The sequence below is a fragment of the Pelophylax lessonae genome (genome assembly GCF_965119305.1).
Source record: "Pelophylax lessonae genome assembly, chromosome: 4".
Lineage (NCBI taxonomy): Eukaryota > Metazoa > Chordata > Amphibia > Anura > Ranidae > Pelophylax > Pelophylax lessonae.
In genome coordinates this window covers 536,001,098-536,021,301 of record NC_138771.1, presented here as the reverse complement: position 1 = coordinate 536,021,301, position 20,204 = coordinate 536,001,098, and the positions used below count along the sequence as shown (strand labels likewise).

The following is a 20,204-nucleotide window of genomic DNA, read 5'->3' as shown; positions in this document are numbered from 1 at the left end:
ATGGCTTCATGACGAAAAGTATGAGAGGTGGCTGGAGAAAGATCAGGACCCGGGACGTGCTAAATGTACAGTGTGTCGTAAAACATTTGACATTTCGAACATGGGAGAGGCAGCGCTGTCTAGCCACGCTAAAGGTGCAAAGCACCAGTCTGCAGCTGCGTGCTCGACAGCTTCCAATCCGATCGCTGGCTTTTTCACCCGTGCGCCTGAAGTGACACCGGCTCCCAGCTGCGGCAGCGGTGCTTCCACCTCATCCTCTGTAAAACAAGGGACCATTTTGAGTCACGCTGTATCCAGAAACGAAACTCTAACAGCAGAGGTACTGTGGGCTCTAAAGGTGGTTAATTCACACTATTCATACAAGTCTTGTGAAGACACAGGTCAGCTTTTCCAGACTATGTTCCCAGACAGCAAGATAGCGGCCAGCTTTGCATGCGGCGAACGTAAGTGCTCATATTTATGCACTTTTGGACTGGCTTTAAAGTCGCTGGCTTGAACGGCATGGCCATTGAAAGTCAGGTGTTGAGAGATAGGGGTCTCTGAGTCTGTAATCCCCACTCTCTTGAAGGCCAGGAAGTCGTCTTCTCAAAAGATCCATCATCGCACGTGTAATTCGTACATTTCATGGTGCGAATTGCTGAAAGTGCACCCTCGCTTGTTTTCTACAGGGTTTTGGCTTTTCTACGGAAAGGGGTTGAACAGCGGTTGGCCTTGGGTACTATCAAAGGCCAAATTTTCGTCTTGGCTGTCTATTTTCAAAGCCCAATAGCCAGGCATGCCCTTATCCGGATGTTTATTCAAGGTGTGTGCCATTTAGTGCCTCCGCAGCGATCCCTGTTACAGCCATGGGATCTCAATTTGGTGCTGTCTGTTCTGCAAAAGCCTCCTTTTGAGAAAATTCGGGAGATTTCGCTGCTTGCTTTTGTCTCAGAAGGTTGTCTTCTTGGTGGTGATCACTTCTGCCCACAGAGTATCTAACTTGGCGGCGTTGTCTTGCCGCTCACCTTATCTGGTGGCTTACAGAGATAAGGTGGTACTTCGACCTAATCATTCGTTCCTTCCTAAGGTGGTTTCTGATTTTCATTTAAATTGAAGACATCATACTGCCTTCCCTTTGCCCTAAACCTCAGCATCCTAAGGAGTATGCTTTACATTCTTTGGATGTGGTTTGGGTTATCAGGTTTTACTTAGACACTACTGCGTCCTTCAGAAAAGCGGATGCTCTTTTTGTCCTTATGGATGGACCTCGTAAGGGACTGGCTGCGTCGGCTGCAGCCATTTCCAGATGGATCAGACAGACATTGGTACAGGCCTATTCACTGAAGGGTCAGACTCCTCCTTTTCCAGTGAAGGTGCATTCTACTAGAGCGCTAAGTGCCTCCTGGGCTTTTCGCCATCAGGCATCGGTTCTACAAGTTTGCAAGGCGGCAACTTGGTCGTCTGTGCATACCGTTACAAAATTCTACAAAGGTAGATGTGCTGGCATCAGCGGATGCTTCTTTGGCCGCAAGGGTTTGCAGGCTGCAGTTTGAGAGAACCCCCTTTTTTTGGTTTCTCTTTTGAGGGTTTGTTCCGGGGGAGCTCCTGTTTCTGATTGAGCTCGGTTTTTTACCTGGTTGGCTCTACGTTTGGCCATTGGGGCATTCAGGTTTTTTGTTCGTCTTGTCCCCGCCCCCCCCCCCCTATGTTTTTATTGTTTTGGGACATCGCTATAGTCTATGATTAAGCAGAGCTGCGTCTGTCGAACGCTAGAGAACTGTTTTTTTGTAAGAACTTGCCGTAAAATCCTTTTCTCTGAAGTTCATCGACAGATGAAGCACCCACCCCTCTACTTTTGAGTTATGGGGTCTTTTTTTTCTTTCACTGCTTGCAACACAACTGTTTGAGTATAGTAGATCCTGAGGGGTTATGCCAACTGGGACAGCACCTATAGGCGTCGACAAGCCTTTTTTTTTGCCTAGTGTCTATGATTAAGCAGAGCTACGTCTGTCGAACTTCAGAGAAAAGGATTTTACTGTAAATTCTTACAAAAATCCAGTTATTGCATATACAATGGCAAAACAACTCGTATCTGAGTACGAATAAGAATGATCTTTCCTTTTCAATCTGTTAGCACTGTAAGTCCCCTACCGCAGTGCGATTTCAAAGCCGTACATCATTGCAATTTTTCACTGCCCATTTCATAGCTGCTTGCAACTTCATACAACAGAGGTCTACGCAAGTTGCAAAGAAATCTGCAAAAAGTAGTGCAGAAACCTTTTTTCAAAGTCACTGCGACATGAGTCGTGGCAAATTGAACGGTTCCATTGGGGTTCAACTTGTCATGCGATTTTGGAACTGTCAAACTGCATGACAAATGGCAGCGGTGTGAATGGGGGTTAATTCTCTATAAGATGCAATATGGCAACCTGGAGGCATTCTGTACACTGAAACGTTTCCTGCTTCTGTGATTGGCTTACTGATTTTCCCAGAAATCTGCACTAAGATACAAGTCAGATTTTGGGCATCCTCTGCAACAAAAAGGCAATTTTTGGTGATGTACTCCGAAATGTAACGGTGTGACAGCAGAAAAAAAACCGTGTGGTGTTTAATTTTTTCGGTTTAAATTTTTCTTTTTTGTCTGTCTGAGTATAGATTGATGCTTGTCCCAAGTTTGAAACCACTTACTGTTGACTCCCTACCTTTTAGACTTGAAACTAAAAGTATGTATACCCTGGCGCTTTCCTCATTAGAGCCATGCAGGTGCAGCACCTGATTGATCATTTAAAAATTCACTCCCATACAGATTCACTTTGCACATGGTCACAGACAAACAAGTGGCTATTTCATCAGAATAACCAAAGGTAGGATTTTAGGTTTTAAAATCCCTGCTATGTACATTGATGACGCAAAAGAGGTATTTTTGGCTTTTGCCACAGTGTAATATTCCAGAGGTAAACCGCGACATCTATCGCAACCTCATCCTACGTGCCGAAAGATGGCTATAGATGGATTGAAATTTGGCCATGTCACCAGGGCCTGACATGGCCCTGTAGATTCTGTCAGTATAAATAGTGCAGCAGGGATTATTTCCCCACCCACCCTAAATGTATGGATGAAGGGAATTGGTTCTCTTTTTTTTTTTTTTTTGTCCATTCAGCTTACTGGCCGAACGAAAAATAAACAGAACCGTGTAAGGCCTGCTCAAGACTTTTGCACAGTGCAAGTGTAAGCCTGACCTTTTTTATCCCTACCAACTGTCTTTAGAGAAAAAGAAAATGATTGCGCTGGTGGATCAAACAAGGGCTGGAAAAAAAAAAATGGTATTGTAAATGGTATTGTAAATGGTATGTACAAGGTTGGGTTTGCTGTGCTAACTGTGAAAAAAATGTAACATGTGACAACCTATAAAACCAATCTAATGTCTCAAAGTGATTCCCATGCGATCAAAAAGTGTGTTATAGCACAACATGAAAGTTCCAAATGTTAAGATTCCAATTTCATATACACCCAGCAAGTGCATCCAATATATGGATATAGATGACAAGTGCTCCTCCTCCATAGGGTAAAAATAGACTCTTATTCAGAATCGAAAGCGCTGTATAAATGAAATATCATTTGGGGTGGAAACCATTAACTCCTTTCCTCCTCTCTAGTTAAAGCAGTGTGACATGTAATGGTAGGGATTGCTCCATCATAGCATGTAGGGAAAATTATTAAAAAGTATCCACTTAGTGTAAAAGTGTATGGTAAATTTTATTAAAGCCTAAGGAAGTACTAATGACTCCCAATGATAATCCTAATGCTCCTGATGACGGCAATTGTGATGAAACGCGTAGGTCAGAGTTTATGCTTGTGACTTCACCACGCATGCCAAAACCACAAGGTGGTTGGATCGGATCCCGGGACCGGTATTTTGTGTATACATGCTTGCTTTTATGATTAACATTATGAGTGTTTAGTGCTAAATTACTTTTAATAAATTGATTTAAGTTTTTTACACTATGTGGATATTTTAAATCATTTTCCCCACTTTGCCCCCATTGCTATAATGGAGCAATTCCCACCATTACTTGTGATACTGCCTTAAGTTACAGAGCAGGAAAGGAGTGAATGGTTTCCACCCCAAATTAGATTTTATTTATACAGCGCTTTTGACTTTCTCCGTAAGATTCAATCATTTATGGTAAGAAGCCACTTTTTACTCTATGGTGGATGCGCATTTGGGTGATTCACTTTTTGGCTTGTCATCTATATCCATATATTGGACACACTTGCTGGGTGTATATGAAATTGGAATCTTTACATTTGGAACTTTCATGTTGTGTTATAACAGACTTGTTTTATTGCAAGGAAAGCACTTTTTAACCCTTTTAGATTTGTTTATGTTGGCACATTACATTGTATTCACTGTTAGCGCAACAAACCTAACCTTGTCTTGAGAGAGAGCCTGGAGCTACAAAGAATCAATAAAGTGGTAGTGCAAATGAACGCCTTACAGGCCAGACATACATAATATTAAGACCTCTGAAAGTATTCAAATGAAGGCACTCGGAGATGATCTTTTATATAGAGAAGAAACTTCATGACCCTGCACAAGCACGAGGATACATAATGGGTGATTGGTACCATATACAAAATTGATTTATTTTGATGCCCTGAATATTTTAGCCAAGAAAGTTTTTTTAGAACTGTGAAGCTACCCTTAAAGAGTCTGTCATTTAAACCTTGTACAAAATGACAATGTGTCTTTGTAGAACAGTTATCTTCTTTAGGAGCTTATCCTCAGTCCAATCATTCTAGAGGGTTAAGAGAATTATATGTAGCCATTTCTTGCTTCCCCCAACCTTGTGATGTCTGGAACTGGCAGATGAAAGCTGGGCTTTGTTGCCATGGTCAAGGTGTTTGATTTTTTTTTATTTTAAACAATTACAGCTGGCAGATTTAGATAAAGGGAATTGCCTTCTGATTGTGTTGATAAGAAAACATACATAAGGTTATCCACAATGAACTCCTGATGGGATGTATTGTGAATAAAGTCTCCGGTCCTAAGAGTAATGGTCTTGTTTTTATAAGCTAGTCAATAAAGACAGACCTTGCTCTTCGCTTCCACATGTCCATTTAAAGAAGGACTATGTCTGATTCTTTATTTCCTGATTGCTCACTTGATAGCAAACCTTTTGTAGCTGTAGCAGGAAATTTAAGCCATTACGAATAGCTACAAATAAATACAATGTAGAACCTTCTCTTCATTATGCGGAGAGGGTATACTTGGGCACACTGCATTTGCATGCAGACTGCTTTAGGTAACTCCCACGTCATGCTGAGCCTCCAAGATTAAAAGAACTGAAATCCAATTAATGAAAGGGGCAGGCCAGGGACAGTCAAGCTGGGAAGGAAAGGTCTGGATCATGATGGATGTCCTTCAGCCAGGTAATGAGGAGGGCTCTATCTGACTTATTACAGCTTCAAATGTACACCAGAGGAAGCTGACCGCATGCAGTGAAATCTGAGTAAGCTATACTAGTGCGGTACTGGAGTTCTGCTTTAATACCCCTTTTCTCTAGCGCTCATTGACAGACGTAGTCCTCGGTGATACACCACCTTCGGGTTATGTTGCCTCCACAGGAGCAGGACTAGACAGGAAATTAAAAAGCTCTGGCCACGCCCCAGGGGCAGTCCCAGAGGGTATATCCTCTCTCTCTCTGCCTCAGCAAATCAGTTATTTTCTGTCTAGTTAGGAGTAAGGACCTAGATACCTTGCTGGGATCTTAGGTCCTGGCAAGAATTTTTTCTTAAAGGATTTTTTTAGACCGCTTTTTTCTCCAGTGTTCCTGTGAGATCTTCAAGCAAGAAAGCTGAACTGGGCGACGGGCTGGATGTTGAGATCCGGTGGTCACCCCAGTTCAGCCTACGAGCGCGTGCAGGCCATAGCTCCGCGCTGGGTCGGCCGCGACAAAGTCCCATTAAAGGACTGTCCACGCGAGTTAAACGTCTCGCTGAAACGCCAAAGACCATGAGTCACGGCGTCCGTATCGGTCGACAGCCCTCCCGCCCCGGTGGAGAGGGGTACTGTCAGGAGTTGGTGCCCGCCTGGTTCCGGTATGGTGAGTAGTATGTTCCCCCTTTCCCCCTGACGGGTTTTGTGGTGAACGCGGGCCCCTCTCTGTATGGTAAGATAGAGTCCCCCTCTATCCTACAACATGACACAGATCCTCCTACTTTGAGTGTGATTTTATGTGTGCAAAAAGCCAGGAGGCTTGGTTTGGGAGCTAACAATCTAATTGTATACATGTTTTAAAGATGTAATCTGTGGCATTCTGGGAATCTTATGGGTTAAGAATAAGCTACCTACCAGTCAGAAGCCACGGACATGTAGACTGCCTTCCTAATCAGATCTCCAGCTATTAGCAGGCCTCCCGAACGGCCATGCGGTCCGCCAGGGCCGGTACCGCCAACCACGCCATATCCCCATGCAGTGAGAGTGTTGTGTGCCCTGCAGCACACCGCTATTCAGTACGGGCCGCCGCCATTTTTTTTGCTGGATCGCACGAGCCGCCATTTTGGCGTAGCCTCGTGTCTCCAGCATGGGGGCGGCCATGTTTGAGGTGATCCAAACACCTCGTGGAGCTTGGGGGAGGCGCCGGAAGGCGTACAGAGGGGCGGAGCCGCCTCCTTTCTTCCTGGGCAGCCAGCCAAAAGACTTCCTGTTTGTTAAGACAGCGCTGTAACCTGTTGCAGTTAAACTCTGAGCATCAAGTGGTGAGCCTGGGGGTCTATCTCTCTCTCTCTCTCTCTCTCTCTCTCTCTCTCTCGATCGATAGGGATCCCTAGCAGGTAACACTAAGGGGCTTTTGTGGCGCTGGGGGTCAAAAAAAAAAAAAAAAAAGAAAAGTTTTATTTTTGAATTATATTATCCAGGAAGTAACTGGAGTTATCATGGACCCTGCCACACATATTCCCCCACCTGTTTCCCTCGAGGGGGCCACGGGACCCGCCGGTGCACAGAGTATAGAGTCATTTACAGCAATTTTGGAGTCTATGGTGGCTCGGGTGGAGGCGGCCTGTCAGGGACGGGGGTCAAGGAAGCGACCCCCGCCTACCCCTATACCATCTGACACCTCTGACTCAGATTCAGAGGTGGTCACGGCAGTTGCAGGTTCCTCTGCAAGGGCTGTTATCCCAGGTAAAGCCCCCTCAGACAGTGAGGAGGACGCTTCTTCTCCTGCTATTATTCAGGAAGAAGCATTGGTGGACGCACTAGTTGTGGCAGTGCAGGAAACCTTAAAACTTGAGGCTTTACCGGCAGAGGCAACTGAAACAGAGATTCCTTTTGGTACTAATAAGCCCATCAAGACGATGAAGGCTTTTCCTGTACCTAAATGTTTCGGTAATCAGATTAAAGGAGAATGGGAGCATTCTAAACGTACCTTTTACTATTTCCAAGCGTATTGCTAGACGCTATCCGTTTGAGGAATCCATCATTAAGAAATGGACGGTACCACCAGTCGTGGATCCGCCTATTTCCAGGCTGAATAAAGCCACGGTTATTCCAGTGGAGGACACTTCGTCCTTTAAGGATCCGGTGGATCGAAAGATGGAAGCAGAGTCCCGCACCATCTTCTCTCTGATAGGGTCAGCTTTTAGACCAGTAATTGTTATTGGTCTAGTTTCCCAGACACTTACGGAATGGGCGAAAATGGTACGCCAAGATCTTAGGGGAAAAGATATTCCCCAGGAGACATCTGATTTGATGGAACAGATTATACAAGGGCTACAGTTTATCTGTGACGCAGCCTTGGACACTACTCCCTTATTAGGGCATGCATCTAAGACAGCGGTGATCCTCAGACGTGTGCTGTGGTTAAAATGCTGGTCAGCTGACCTAGGTTCCAAGAAGACCTTGACAAATCTCCCCTTTCAGGGGAATCGTCTATTTGGGGCCAACCTAGATGAAATCATTAAGGATGCCACTGGGGGCAAGAGCACTTTTTTGCCACAGGCTGCTAAAGCTAAGGGACCTCGCAACAAGCGAGGACCTTTCTTTACCGCCCATAAAGGGCGCCCGGCTGGTACTAGCGGGAAAGGCAAGACTCCTCCAGGAGGGTTCAAGAAGGGCTGGTCGGACAAGCAAAGGACCAACCCAGCCAAACCCGAAGCAAAGGAGAACACAGCCTGAAGGTGCGCCCCCACCCGGTTTCAGGGTGGGGGGACGTTTTCACCGGTATTCAGGACATTAGATCGAGCATCAACCACTACTACCGGTGCGATTCTTCCCTTCCAACATTTAAGTACTACAGGAAGCGGTAATTACCGTTCCCTGAATAGATCTTTTCCTTTACCTTTTCCTAAGATTAGTCCCGATACCTCACAGGAATCGGATCTGGTTGACCAGATAGGCCAAGTAGCCTCTAGTCGGGTGACTTCGGTCCCTGAGGTTCAACCAGAAAAGATCACCTTTCCTGATAACTATCAGGTATCTGATAAATGTGTGGGAACAGAAAACGACCAGACTTTCTCGGATGGTCGGGGCCAGATACCTATAGGGACGCCTGGTTCAGATCCAATCAGCGCCAGTGGTCCTAGAAATTCTAGGCTGGCCTCCTCAAGCCGGCCTGGCCGACTTGGACATGTTAGTCGTAGACGTTCCGTGGGAACTTCGTCTCAGGGAGTGTCTGTGGTCTCAAGGACCAATTTACCATCATGCTTTACAGTCGCTGGGTTTAATGGCCTGGCCATTGAGACCCAAGTACTGAAGGACAGAGGTTTGTCAGCTTCTGTCATTCCTACCCTTATTAAAGCAAGGAAAGCGACTTCCAGCAAAGTCTATTATCACACATGGAAAACTTATATTGCGTGGTGCGAATCTTTAGGATTTCCTCCACGTACCTATTCGGTGTCTCGAATATTGGCCTTTTTGCAACAAGGGGTTGAGCAGAAGCTAGCCTTGAGCACCATCAAGGGTCAAGTTTCAGCATTAGCAATCTTCTTTCAGAAGCCTTTAGCTACCAAATCCTTGGTGCGGAATTTCATCCAGGGGGTGCGGCACCTGGCTCCTCCAGTCCGCGCGCCCTTACCGCCTTGGGATCTTAATTTGGTTTTGTCGGTTCTACAGAAACCTCCTTTTGAAACCATCAGGGAGATTCCCTTGCTTACTTTATCCCAGAAAGTGGCCTTCTTGGTGGCTATTACTTCTGCTCGCAGGGTGTCAGAACTGGCTGCATTATCATGCCAGTCCCCATACCTAGTGATTCATAGGGATAAGGTAGTACTTCATCCTAAGCCATCTTTTCTTCCCAAGGTGGTTTCAGATTTTCATCTGAATGAAGATATTGTACTACCTTCCTTGTGTCCTCAGCCCAAGCATCATCGGGAACATGCGTTGCATTCCTTGGATGTGGTTCGGGCAATCAGGGTATACCTGAAAGCTACGGAATCATTCCGTAAGACGGATTCACTTTTTGTGATCACGGATGGCCCCAGAAAGGGTTTGCCTGCATCTGCCGCGACCATTGCCAAATGGATTAGACAAACGGTGGTACAGGCTTATTCTATTAAGGGTCAGAGTCCTCCGTTCCCTGTTAGGGCGCACTCCACTCGAGCGCTCAGTACTTCCTGGGCCTTTCGCCATCAGGCGTCAGTGGTCCAGGTATGTAAGGCGGCCACCTGGTCGTCGGTACATACCTTTACAAAATTCTATAAAATTGATGTGACGGCATTGGCGGATGCCTCATTTGGCCGCAAGGTTTTGCAGGCCGCAATTTGAGGAGACCGGTGGTCTACCTCGAGGGTTTTTTTCTGTTTGAAAAAAAAAAAAAAAAAAAATTTTTGTTTTCTCTTTTTTTGTTGAGTCTCATCATTAAGGATGAGCATTGTAAACTTCTAGTTGGCACCGGTTGGGCCTTCTAGATTGGGATTTGATTTCCATTTTCCCACCCCTCAGTTGTGATACTGCTCTGGGACGTCCCGAAGGTGGTGTATCACCGAGGACTACGTCTGTCAATGAGCGCTAGAGAAAAATGGATTTTTGTAAAATCTTACCGTAAAATCCTTTTCTCTTAGCTCATTGACAGACGTAGTCCCCGCCCCTCTGTTTTTTTGAGTTGGGTTAAAATCTCTAAAGACTGCTTTTTCACATAACTGATTTGCTGAGGCAGAGAGAGAGAGGATATACCCTCTGGGACTGCCCCTGGGGTGTGGCCAGAGCTTTTTAATTTCCTGTCTAGTCCTGCTCCTGTGGAGGCAACATAACCCGAAGGTGGTGTATCACCGAGGACTACGTCTGTCAATGAGCTAAGAGAAAAGGATTTTACGGTAAGATTTTACAAAAATCCATTTATTCCCTTTAGCCTCCTCGGTTGACCTTCCTACCCATTCTGTGAATGGACAGTGGATGAAAATCCTGTGCATTCTAAACTGATGTACCTAGTCTAACCCTTTATCTCTTTAATCACCAGTGTCTGTTTTTGACGGGTGTCGCCGGGACAGGAAGACCTGAAGGGGGGTGGGGGAGAATCTCTCTGTTAAGTTCCACAACCTTGCTTGAGGTGTTTGTAGAGTACTGCTAGGACCTTGAAGGGGACATACCCCAAAAGCTTGTCCTGAAAAAGCGTATGTTAGTGCAAATAAATATTATGGACAGTACTCTATTGTTTGTCACAAAAACCTTAAAACCCTCTCATCCAGTTTTTGTTGCTTGTTGTGCCTTATTTTTCAAAACTGCATTTTGTTTTATTAAAGCAGTTGTAATATATTGGCTTATTTTTTTCTTTGGGCAGTCTGGATACTTTTCCAGTATGTTCTGTGGCTCCTGGAAAGAGTCGAGCATGAATGTGATAGAACTGGAGATTCCTGATCGCAATATTGATGCAGATGGTAAGAAGCTTGGAAATGTAAAAATACACTTTTTAACTTTGTAAATGACACTTTATTTTTTTTCTTCAAAATATGACCCATCATCCTTTACCCACCGTACTGAAGTGTTTCTATGTAGAGTACTAAGACATAGGAATTGTAGCTTAATACTGCTGTACTGTTTTAATGCAGTGCCATGTATTGCAGTATTGTTATATAGACAGTCTCTTCTGATATCTAGTTACTTACCCTGAAACGTATATGACAGAAATGGGCACCTAGGTGTGCTATATGCACTGCCTTATACAATATCTCTCAAAAGTGAGTACACCCCTCACATTTTTGTAAATATTTTATTATATCTTTTCATGTGACAACACTGAAGAAATGACACTTTACTACAATGTAAAAGTAGTGAGTATACAGCTCGTATAACAATGTAGATTTGCTGTCCCCTCAAAACAACTGAAAATACAACCATTAATGTCTAAACTGCTGGCAACAAAAGTGAGTGCACCCTAAATGATCATGTCCAAATTGGGTCCAAAGTGTCAATATTTTGTGTGGCCACCATTATTTTCCAGCACTGCCTTAACCCTCTTGGGCATGGAGTTCACCAGAGCTTCACAGGTTGCCACTGGAGTCCTCTTCCACTCCTCCATGACGACATCACAGAGCTGGTGGATGTTGGAGACCTTGCGCTCCTCCCCCCTTCCATTTGTGGATGCCCCATAGATGCTCAATAGGGTTTAGGTCTGGAGACATGCTTGGCCAGTCCATCACCTTTACCCTCAGCTTCTTTAACAAGGCAATGGTCGTCTTGGAGGTGTGTTTGGGGTTCTTTATCCTGTTTGAATACTGCCCTGCGGCCAAGTCTCTAAAGGGAGGGAATCATGCTCTGCTTCAATATGTCACAGTACATGTTGGCATTCATAATTCCCTCAATGAACTGTAGCTCTCCAGTGCGGGCAGCACTCATGCAGCCCCAGACCATGAAACTCCCACCACCATGCTTGACTGTAGGCAAGACGCAACAAATCACCTTCCTTACCTGGTTGCCGCCACACATGCTTGATGCCATCTGAACCAAATAAGTTTATCTTGGTCTCCTCAGACCACAGGACATGGTTCCAGTAATCCATGTCCTTAGTCTTCTTGTCTTCAGCAAACTGTTTAAGGGCTTTCTTGTGCATCTTTTTAAAAGAGGCTTCCTTCTGGGACAACAGACACGCAGACCAATTTGATGCAGTGTGCAGTGTATGGTCTGAGCACTGACAGGCTGACCCCCGCCCACCCCTTCAGCCTCTGCAGCAAAGCTAGCAGTACTCGTATATCTATTTCCCAAAGACAACCTCTGGATATGACGCTGAGCACGTGCACTCAACTTCTTTGGTTGACCATGGCGAGGCCTGTTCTAAGTGGAACCTGTACTGTTAAATTGCTGTATGGTCTTGGTCACTGTGCTGCTGCTCAGTTTCAGGGTCTTGGCAATCTTTTTATAGCCTAGGCCATCTTTATGTAGAGCAACAATTCTTTTTTTCAGATCCTCAGAGTTCTTTGACATGAAGTGACATGTTGAACTTCCAGTGACCAGTATGTGAGAGTGAGAACACCAAATTTAACACACCTGGTCCCCATTCACACCTGAGACCTTTTAACACTGAGTCACATGACACTGGTGAGGGAAAATGGATAATTGGGCCCAATTTGAACATTTTCACTTAGGGGTGTACTCATTTTTGTTGCCAGCGGTTAAAACATTATTGGCTGTGTGTTGAGTTTTTTTTGAGGGGACAACAAATTTACACTGTTAGGGCCCTTTCACACGGGCACTCCGTATGTCCGCAAATCATCCTATTTTTTTGCGGATGATTTGCGGACATAATGTAAGTCTATGGCATTGCGGATGTCAGCGGAATACCATCCGCTGACATCCGATTTTCTTCCTGTCAGTTCTGTTCCGTTTTTTGGAACGGAACAGAACCCTATTTTTGTTCTGTTCAAAAAACGGAAAGGAAGTAAAATCGGATGTCAGCGGTGTCATCCGCTGACATCCGCAATCCCCATAGACTTACATTATGTCCGCATATCAACCGCAAACGGATGGGATGATATGCGGGCATACGGAGCGGATGACACAAATGTCATCCGCTCCGTGAAAAAAAAAAAGGACCGCAGCGGAGCTTTCACACGGAGCGGCCGTGTGAAAGAGCCCTTATACAAGCTGTACACTCACTACTTTACGTTGTAGCAAAGCGTAATTTCTTCAGTGTTGTCACATGGAAAAAGAAAAAAAAAAGTAAGGGGTATACTCACTTTTGTGAGATACTGTACCTTGCATAGCATCCAGGAAAACCCAAAATGTAGCAGGGGAGACTTGAGTGTGGCTTTTGACCCTAAAGCCCCGTACACATGTACCGATCGTCGGCCGAACGATCGGCCGTCTTTTGTCCGAGGGCTGTCTTGTCTGTTGAAAACTGCAAAAGACTGCACACGAATTTTGTCGGCCAACAGCCGACTGCAGAAGTGATGTCATGTGATGGTTAACTTTCCTGGTCTTTTTTCTTTTCTGAGCATGCCCAGTCTTGCAAATCTGCTGTCTGTCGGCCGAATTCTGTACTGACTGGCGAACAATCGGCCGTTCTGGTGTCGGCATACAAAAATTTTAATGCTTGGACGACCGATTCTGTTAGGCCGAAAGTGCGCTGTCGGAAGCATTATACTAACAAGCCAAAAATCGGCCGATCGTTCGGCGGCCGAACAGTTTCGGCCGACAATTGGTACGTGTGTACGGGCCTTTACAGTCAGTTTTTTCCTAAAAATGCATTCAACATTTTGAGGTTCCTTTTGTGCTCTCCAGCGTGTAACAGTTTAGTTCAGAATTATTTTGTCTTGTAATGAAGCTTTAAGAGATAAAGCTCAGCACACCATGGCCTGAGATGCTGTAAAAGTAATTAGAAAAAAAAAGTATTTCTACAATGCTTTTAGGGTAAATTCCCTTTGCCAGTTGTCTGTTTTCTGTCCAGTGTTTTCTTCCTGTGGTTTCTTTTTCAGTTCCCACACTCAACAGAGAGAGCCTAATTTTCTGATTATCCCAGTATTTCAGGATATTCTACTTACACTGGTTTTAAAACTGCCACCCTCGCATTTTACATTTAGTATAAATGTTGAAATGGATAAATGTCTGTGTCTTGCAACAGAAGTGGTATGGTTAAAGCTCAGCAGATTGTAATGCAGCTCTTGGTTGCATAATCTATTTATTAGCATGATTACACATTTGACGTCTAAAAGATTCTTACATGGAGTCCCGACACTGATATGCAATGCGTTTTGTTACTTGCGATGTGAAGAAGGAAACCGAAGAACTCAAACTTAACTATGCATTTGAAAGCGGATTTGAAATCGGTCAGTAGATGGCACTAGTGTGGTGTTTTTAGATGTCTTTTTTCCTCCTGTGTAATGATTCCAGCTGATCATACAACTTTGTTTTGTTTTTCCCCTCCAAACCCAATCTTCTCTTTGCAAAAAGTGTGTGAAAATACATTATATTTGTTACCCTAGCAATCTAGTTTTATTTGTCTGCCAAAGTAAGTCTTTTAAATTAAAGTGATATTAAAAGGCTGGCTTTTTTCCCCCACGTTAAAGCGTTTTATATTTGCCTACTCTGTCCATTACCTCTTCTTTTGGCAGTCCCCTGCTGGCCTTTCCTCCCTCCTTCGGGTTCCTCCTCAGCAAGCCTGGTGCTAAGGAGGCAACCATGCACGCACATGCCCAAACCGGTCTGTGTGCGTCCATAGCTGTGTTGCCAACCCTAATTGACTTTATCTGAGAAAGCAGGAAAAAATTTCTGACAGTACATTTTTTTACTGACAACCTGAAAAACATTAAAGAACTCCTTTTTAAAAATGAAGACTATCGATATTTAAACGGTAAAAACACGATATGTAAACATTTAAAATATCCATAACAAGAAATTTGCCTGATTTACACTGAAGTCAATATAGTATGACAAAATATCAGCTCCCCGGGATACAGTTGAAAAACAAGTTCTGCTATGCATGCCACAGAGCAATGGGATGACCAGATTGCATCTAAGATTGGCGATGGCTTAAAAGAGGATGATTGAACAGAACCTCTCCCTGACCTTAAATGAACATAGCAGCTGCTTGGGTGAGTACACATTGCCATGACCTCAATGCTTAGCTTCACGGTGCGGCAATTTTAACTTGACATGCCAATTTTAACAGGTGGAATTGCCTTTCAGACTTGCCCATTTGAAGTCCATAAGACTACAGTGCAGCCACAAGCCAAACAATTGGTATACAGTTGTGAAACAATACTTCAAGGCAAAATTCCCATTAGGCTGGAAAAAAACATTCAGGAGCCAGCTGTATTGCCTCCTGAATGCCTGCAAAGATCGAATTATAAAGGGGTGGTAGGGACAGCAGCATGTGTGAAAGAGGCCTTTGTGGTGAAAGATCCATGTTAAACCTCGTTCTGACTCGCATCCACTCTATTTATTTCGTGGACACCTAGCTTGGTTTGAGACTGCATCCCAGTGATGCTCAACTGATGAGGTTTTGAGGGCCTTAACTGCAACTGGCACACCAAAGGGATGTGCATATTATTTAGTGCTAGACATGCTGCAAGAGATGATTGGAGACTGCAGGTATGCTACAGGAGATTATAAATAGAGGGTGCCACCATCTAAGTGTAGTCATTAATTAAACCATGATGTGGTGGACAGTGTTGGGGGTAACTAGTTACAAAGTAACTAATTACAGTAACTAAATTACTTTTTTGGTAACTAAGTAAAGTAACTAGTTACAATACTAATATTGGTAATTACACTACTTTACTAGGCTATAGGAACGCGCTTTCCTGCGTTACCCAAGCCGTGCGATACAATCGTTATTTCGAAGAATAGAGAGGGATGAAGTTTATGACTTTTTGTTGCACTTTGTTTTATTCTGTTTTTTCAGGTTTTGTTCTCATGTTTCCCAAAGCCTGTGTTTATACAATAAACTCTATGCAGAAAGAGTGTCATGTATCTTCTTCTACACGGTCAATTAAGAAAGAGGAAAATAAAGTAATAAGTAGTGAAGTTACTTTTCAAATGCAGTAACTAGTAAAGTAATCTCATTACAATTTACAGAAGTAACTAGTAACTAGTTACATTTTTTGAGTAACTACCCCAACACTGGTGGTGGATGCAGAGCTGCACTGGGAAGCTGCAGGTGTGAGCAGCAATGAGCTGTCCCTGGTCCTAAGAGAGAGGTGGTCAGATCTGTGTCCCAAAAGGGAGGCGGAAGTTACATCTTCTTCTTTGCTAGAGCCTGTGCATGCACGTAATTGGTTGCTAGAATGCCAGGCTGTTGTGGCAACCAATCATTTTGATAGCGGTGGCCAACGGGAGCTAGTGGCGCCTCCAGCAGGACTATCTAGCTATTGGTGGGGAAAGGGGAGGGAGTCGGCCTCTAAATTTACAGGCAGTTTTCACTTCTTCATGGATATTCAGGAATGGCTGAAATAATGCTGTGTGTTTTTTTTTTTTTTGGACAGTTTAACACTGGTCCAAAGACACACACACACAGTGCCTCATAAGAGTTTCACTGACTGCATTTAGGAGCTCATGGCTCCTGCTGTTCTACGTCTCCTGTGAGACCAGGAAGTCTCAATGTTGGAGCTGGGACAGTGCTAGTTTGGGGACAGTAGTGAAATTGGATGGGGGTGGGTAGGACAAGTAGTGGGTTGCTTTTTTACCTTTTATGCAGAGAATGCATCAAGTAAAAAATGTACACTTTAAAACCACTTTAACTTGATTATTATATGGTATATTCACACCATAGACTAGACATGGACTACTACCTGTCACTTGTTGGCATCACATCCTGTTAATGTTATCGAACATACTGGCAAATGCTAGACCCTTCTACATTAGTTGGTGTTTCCCTTAACTAGGTGGTTGTAAACCCATGTCACCTGCTGGTGTTGGTCCACTGTTTTTATCAAGTCCAAAGTTAGCACAGCCCTCTACCAGGAAATTCTAGAGCACTTCATGCTTCCCTCTGCTGACCAGCTTTATGGAGATGCTGATGTTATTTTCCAGCAGGACTTGGCACCTGCCCACACTGTCAAAAGTACCAATACCTGGTTTAATGATCATGGTATCACTATTTGAGTGGCCTGCAAACTCGCCTGACCTAAACCCCCATAGAGAATCTGTGGGGTATTGTAGAGAGGAAGATGACCCAACAATGCAGACGAGCTATCAAAGCAACCCGGGCTTCCATAACACCTCAGCAGTACCACAGGCTGATTGCCTCCATACCACTCCCCATTGATGCAGTAATTCATGCAAAAGGAGCCCTGTATCAAATGTGGGAACAATACATTTTATAATGAAAGTATACTGGACAGCCACAATATCTTGTGCATATTTAAAACGAACACACCAAGAGCAGTTCTGATAAAGCATAAAATACTTTACTGGACATCAAAATACATAAAGCTTCTTACACATAGGTTACCATAAACATTAACAAGACTCAAACATACACGCCTGTTCCCAACATCCCAAAGAAAAGTCAAATAATACTTAACTCTGGCAATAGTTTGCACTCAATATCTGGAACAGGACAGTGAGGAGATTTTTTGCTGCATGCTTTCCTTCCACGGCTCCAAAAACGAACCTCTCTCCCCCATCCTTGTGACTCTATTATAGTCCTGTATACCAGAGACCACCCACAGAATGCGGTCATTCCTTTTCACCACTCACAGATCCTTTTGCGAGTGATGTCAGCAAGACATTGTTGCACGTCCTCCAAAAGCACATGGTCAATTCGATATGCGGCAGCCATCTTTACACACAACGTCAAAGCTCACTAAACCACCTGTGGGTGAGCGATATTATTACATATGTATGGGAGCATTTGTCATGAATCAGTTAAAAAAATATCTACAATGGATACGAGCCCCGACCAAGTATTGAGTGCATATTATACTGTACATGGACATACTTTTCAGTAAGCCAACATATCTGTATTAAAAAATGTATGTTTTTTTTTTTTTTTATTGGTCTTATGTAATCTAACTTTCTGACATACTTAATTCTCAGTTTTTAGCTATAAGCCATAATCTTTAAAATTAAAAGACAGAAATGCTTGAAATTTATCACTGTGTGTAACACATCTATATAAAATAGGCGTTTCACTTTTTTATTTGAATAACTGAAATAAATCAACTTCTTGATCATATTCTAATTTTATGAGGGATCTCACCCCCCCCCCCCCCTCTTCTTCTTTTTTTTTTTTTTTTTTTTTTCTTTTTAAGTGATCACGTTCCCTCTTTTCTTGGTTGCATAAGAGCTAGGGGGAGGAGAAGCAGCAGTACACTGAGCTTCCCATTGAATGGCTGTGCAGCAGGGGAGTGTAAGGACAAGTCTGATCATTGGAGGAGAGCAGACCGTTCCCGGCATAGCTAGAGAACTGACCACATTGTGCTCTCCTGTTTTAGTGTGGTCAGTTTTTAATAGGAAAGCAGAGGGACTGGGCAGTAACACCGGGGATTTCCCACAAAGGAAGCAATACAAAGAGAACAGGATACTTTTTCATACAAGTACATGGTACAGTAGGCACATATCGGGAATATTAAATGTTGGGGTAACAATCCCTTTAAGCCAATATAATAAAAGTATTCCTTGGAATGGCTTCCTGTAGGAAGGTTTGTTTTCTTTCACTCTTACTTTTTTCTGTGTTTTTTTTTTTTTTTTTTTTTTTGTAATGGATCCTGCAGAGAGAATTATCAAAAATGGCATATGTACTTTTAAAGGGGGGTATAAAGGGAACCCATTATGGAAGAACTGATGTGTAAAGGTATAAAATAGTGAGGTAATTGGCGCTGCCTAAAAGGTGTGTAAAAATTTGGGTAAATCAATAGCTCATGTACAGAAAAAACATTTCATATATATATATAAATTCATATAAATATAAAGTGCAATATGCAAAACGGTGTATCCACAAAAAATATATATATGTGTTCTATAAAATTATAGAAATATAAAGTGGAATAGTGCAAATACCAGTGCGCATACCACCAAACTGTGTATGTATGTATGTGTGTATGTATATGTATATGTATATATATATATATATATATATATATATATATATATATATATATATATATATATATATATATATATATATATATATATATATATATATAATATGTACAAAAGTTATATGTTTGGCCAGTGGATTCTGGCCGGTGAGCCCTCAATTATCCAAATAAGAAAGTGATTTAGTCTTCCAGCTAAATAAATTAATAATAATTATATCATAAAAGAAACTGAGAGCATGCAATTTGGTGTAGTGAAATCCCAACTGAATTATAAAGTGCAATGTGATATATATGATCCAAAAAATGGTTATAAATAATAATAAAGTGCTATTAGTGCAAGTGATTCAGGTAAAAAATTGTCAATCCTAGAATCCATGCTATTAAAGGGTGAAAGGAATGTAATTTATATATAATTAGTCTGTAACAGTGCTCAGAAAGCTCAATCGATCAAATAAATAGAAAATGTCCAAAACAAGTCCATAGAAAGGTGAACTGTGACAGTACTCGGTTCCGCGGGTGATTTTTGTGGTGCTCCAAATGTTTTTGAGAGCCGGGTGTGGAAAGCAGTGATCCCTTTTCCCAATCTTTCCCGCACTCACCAGAAAATATCACCCCTACAGGGGTAACCAGCATGTAAGACACAGATCCACTGTCCGGTCCCAAGATGTTCTTATAAGCTGATCCCTCTGATAAAGCAATCCTGGAGCCGTGTATATCGTATAGATCATATACCAAATGTGCTCATAGGGCATGTATCCAGGGTTCTGCAATGACATAAAGCATGACCTTCAGTCTGATAGACAGGATAGCAACTGCTATTCTTTTGCCACCAGAAACAAAGGTCGGCACTCAAACATTTGGAGCACCACAAAAATCACCCCCAGAGGCGAGTACTGTCACAGTTCACCTTTCTATGGACATGTTTTGGACATTTTCTATTTATTTGATCGATTGAACTTTCTGAGCACTGTTACAGACTAATGGCGCTTTTCCACTGCATGGAACCGAACGGTTCGGCACGCTTTTGTGCTTTTCCACTGCTGGTACCGCATGGTATGGTGTAGGAACGGTTCGGTACGGTACGGCGGCGCTTTTCCACTGCATGGAACCGAACGGTACGGCGGCGCTTTTCCACTGCATGGAACCGAACGGTACGGCTCTGAAAAAACAGTACCTACTCGATTGTGGTTCCAACAGGTACCAAACTGGTACCATATCCCACAATCCTTTGCATGCAGTCACTACTAGCC

General features: G+C 43.2%; 1 protein-coding gene across 1 annotated transcript in view; it reads left to right on the top strand.

Annotated features, from left to right (window-relative positions):
- Positions 1–20,204, top strand: part of GMCL1 (germ cell-less 1, spermatogenesis associated) — a 295,564-nt gene that overhangs the window by 93,254 nt on the left and 182,106 nt on the right. Inside the window, exon 4 of the mRNA XM_082254811.1 lies at positions 10,758–10,854. Coding sequence (XP_082110937.1) covers positions 10,758–10,854 — 97 coding nt within the window. The remainder of the gene's footprint in view (positions 1–10,757; positions 10,855–20,204) is intronic.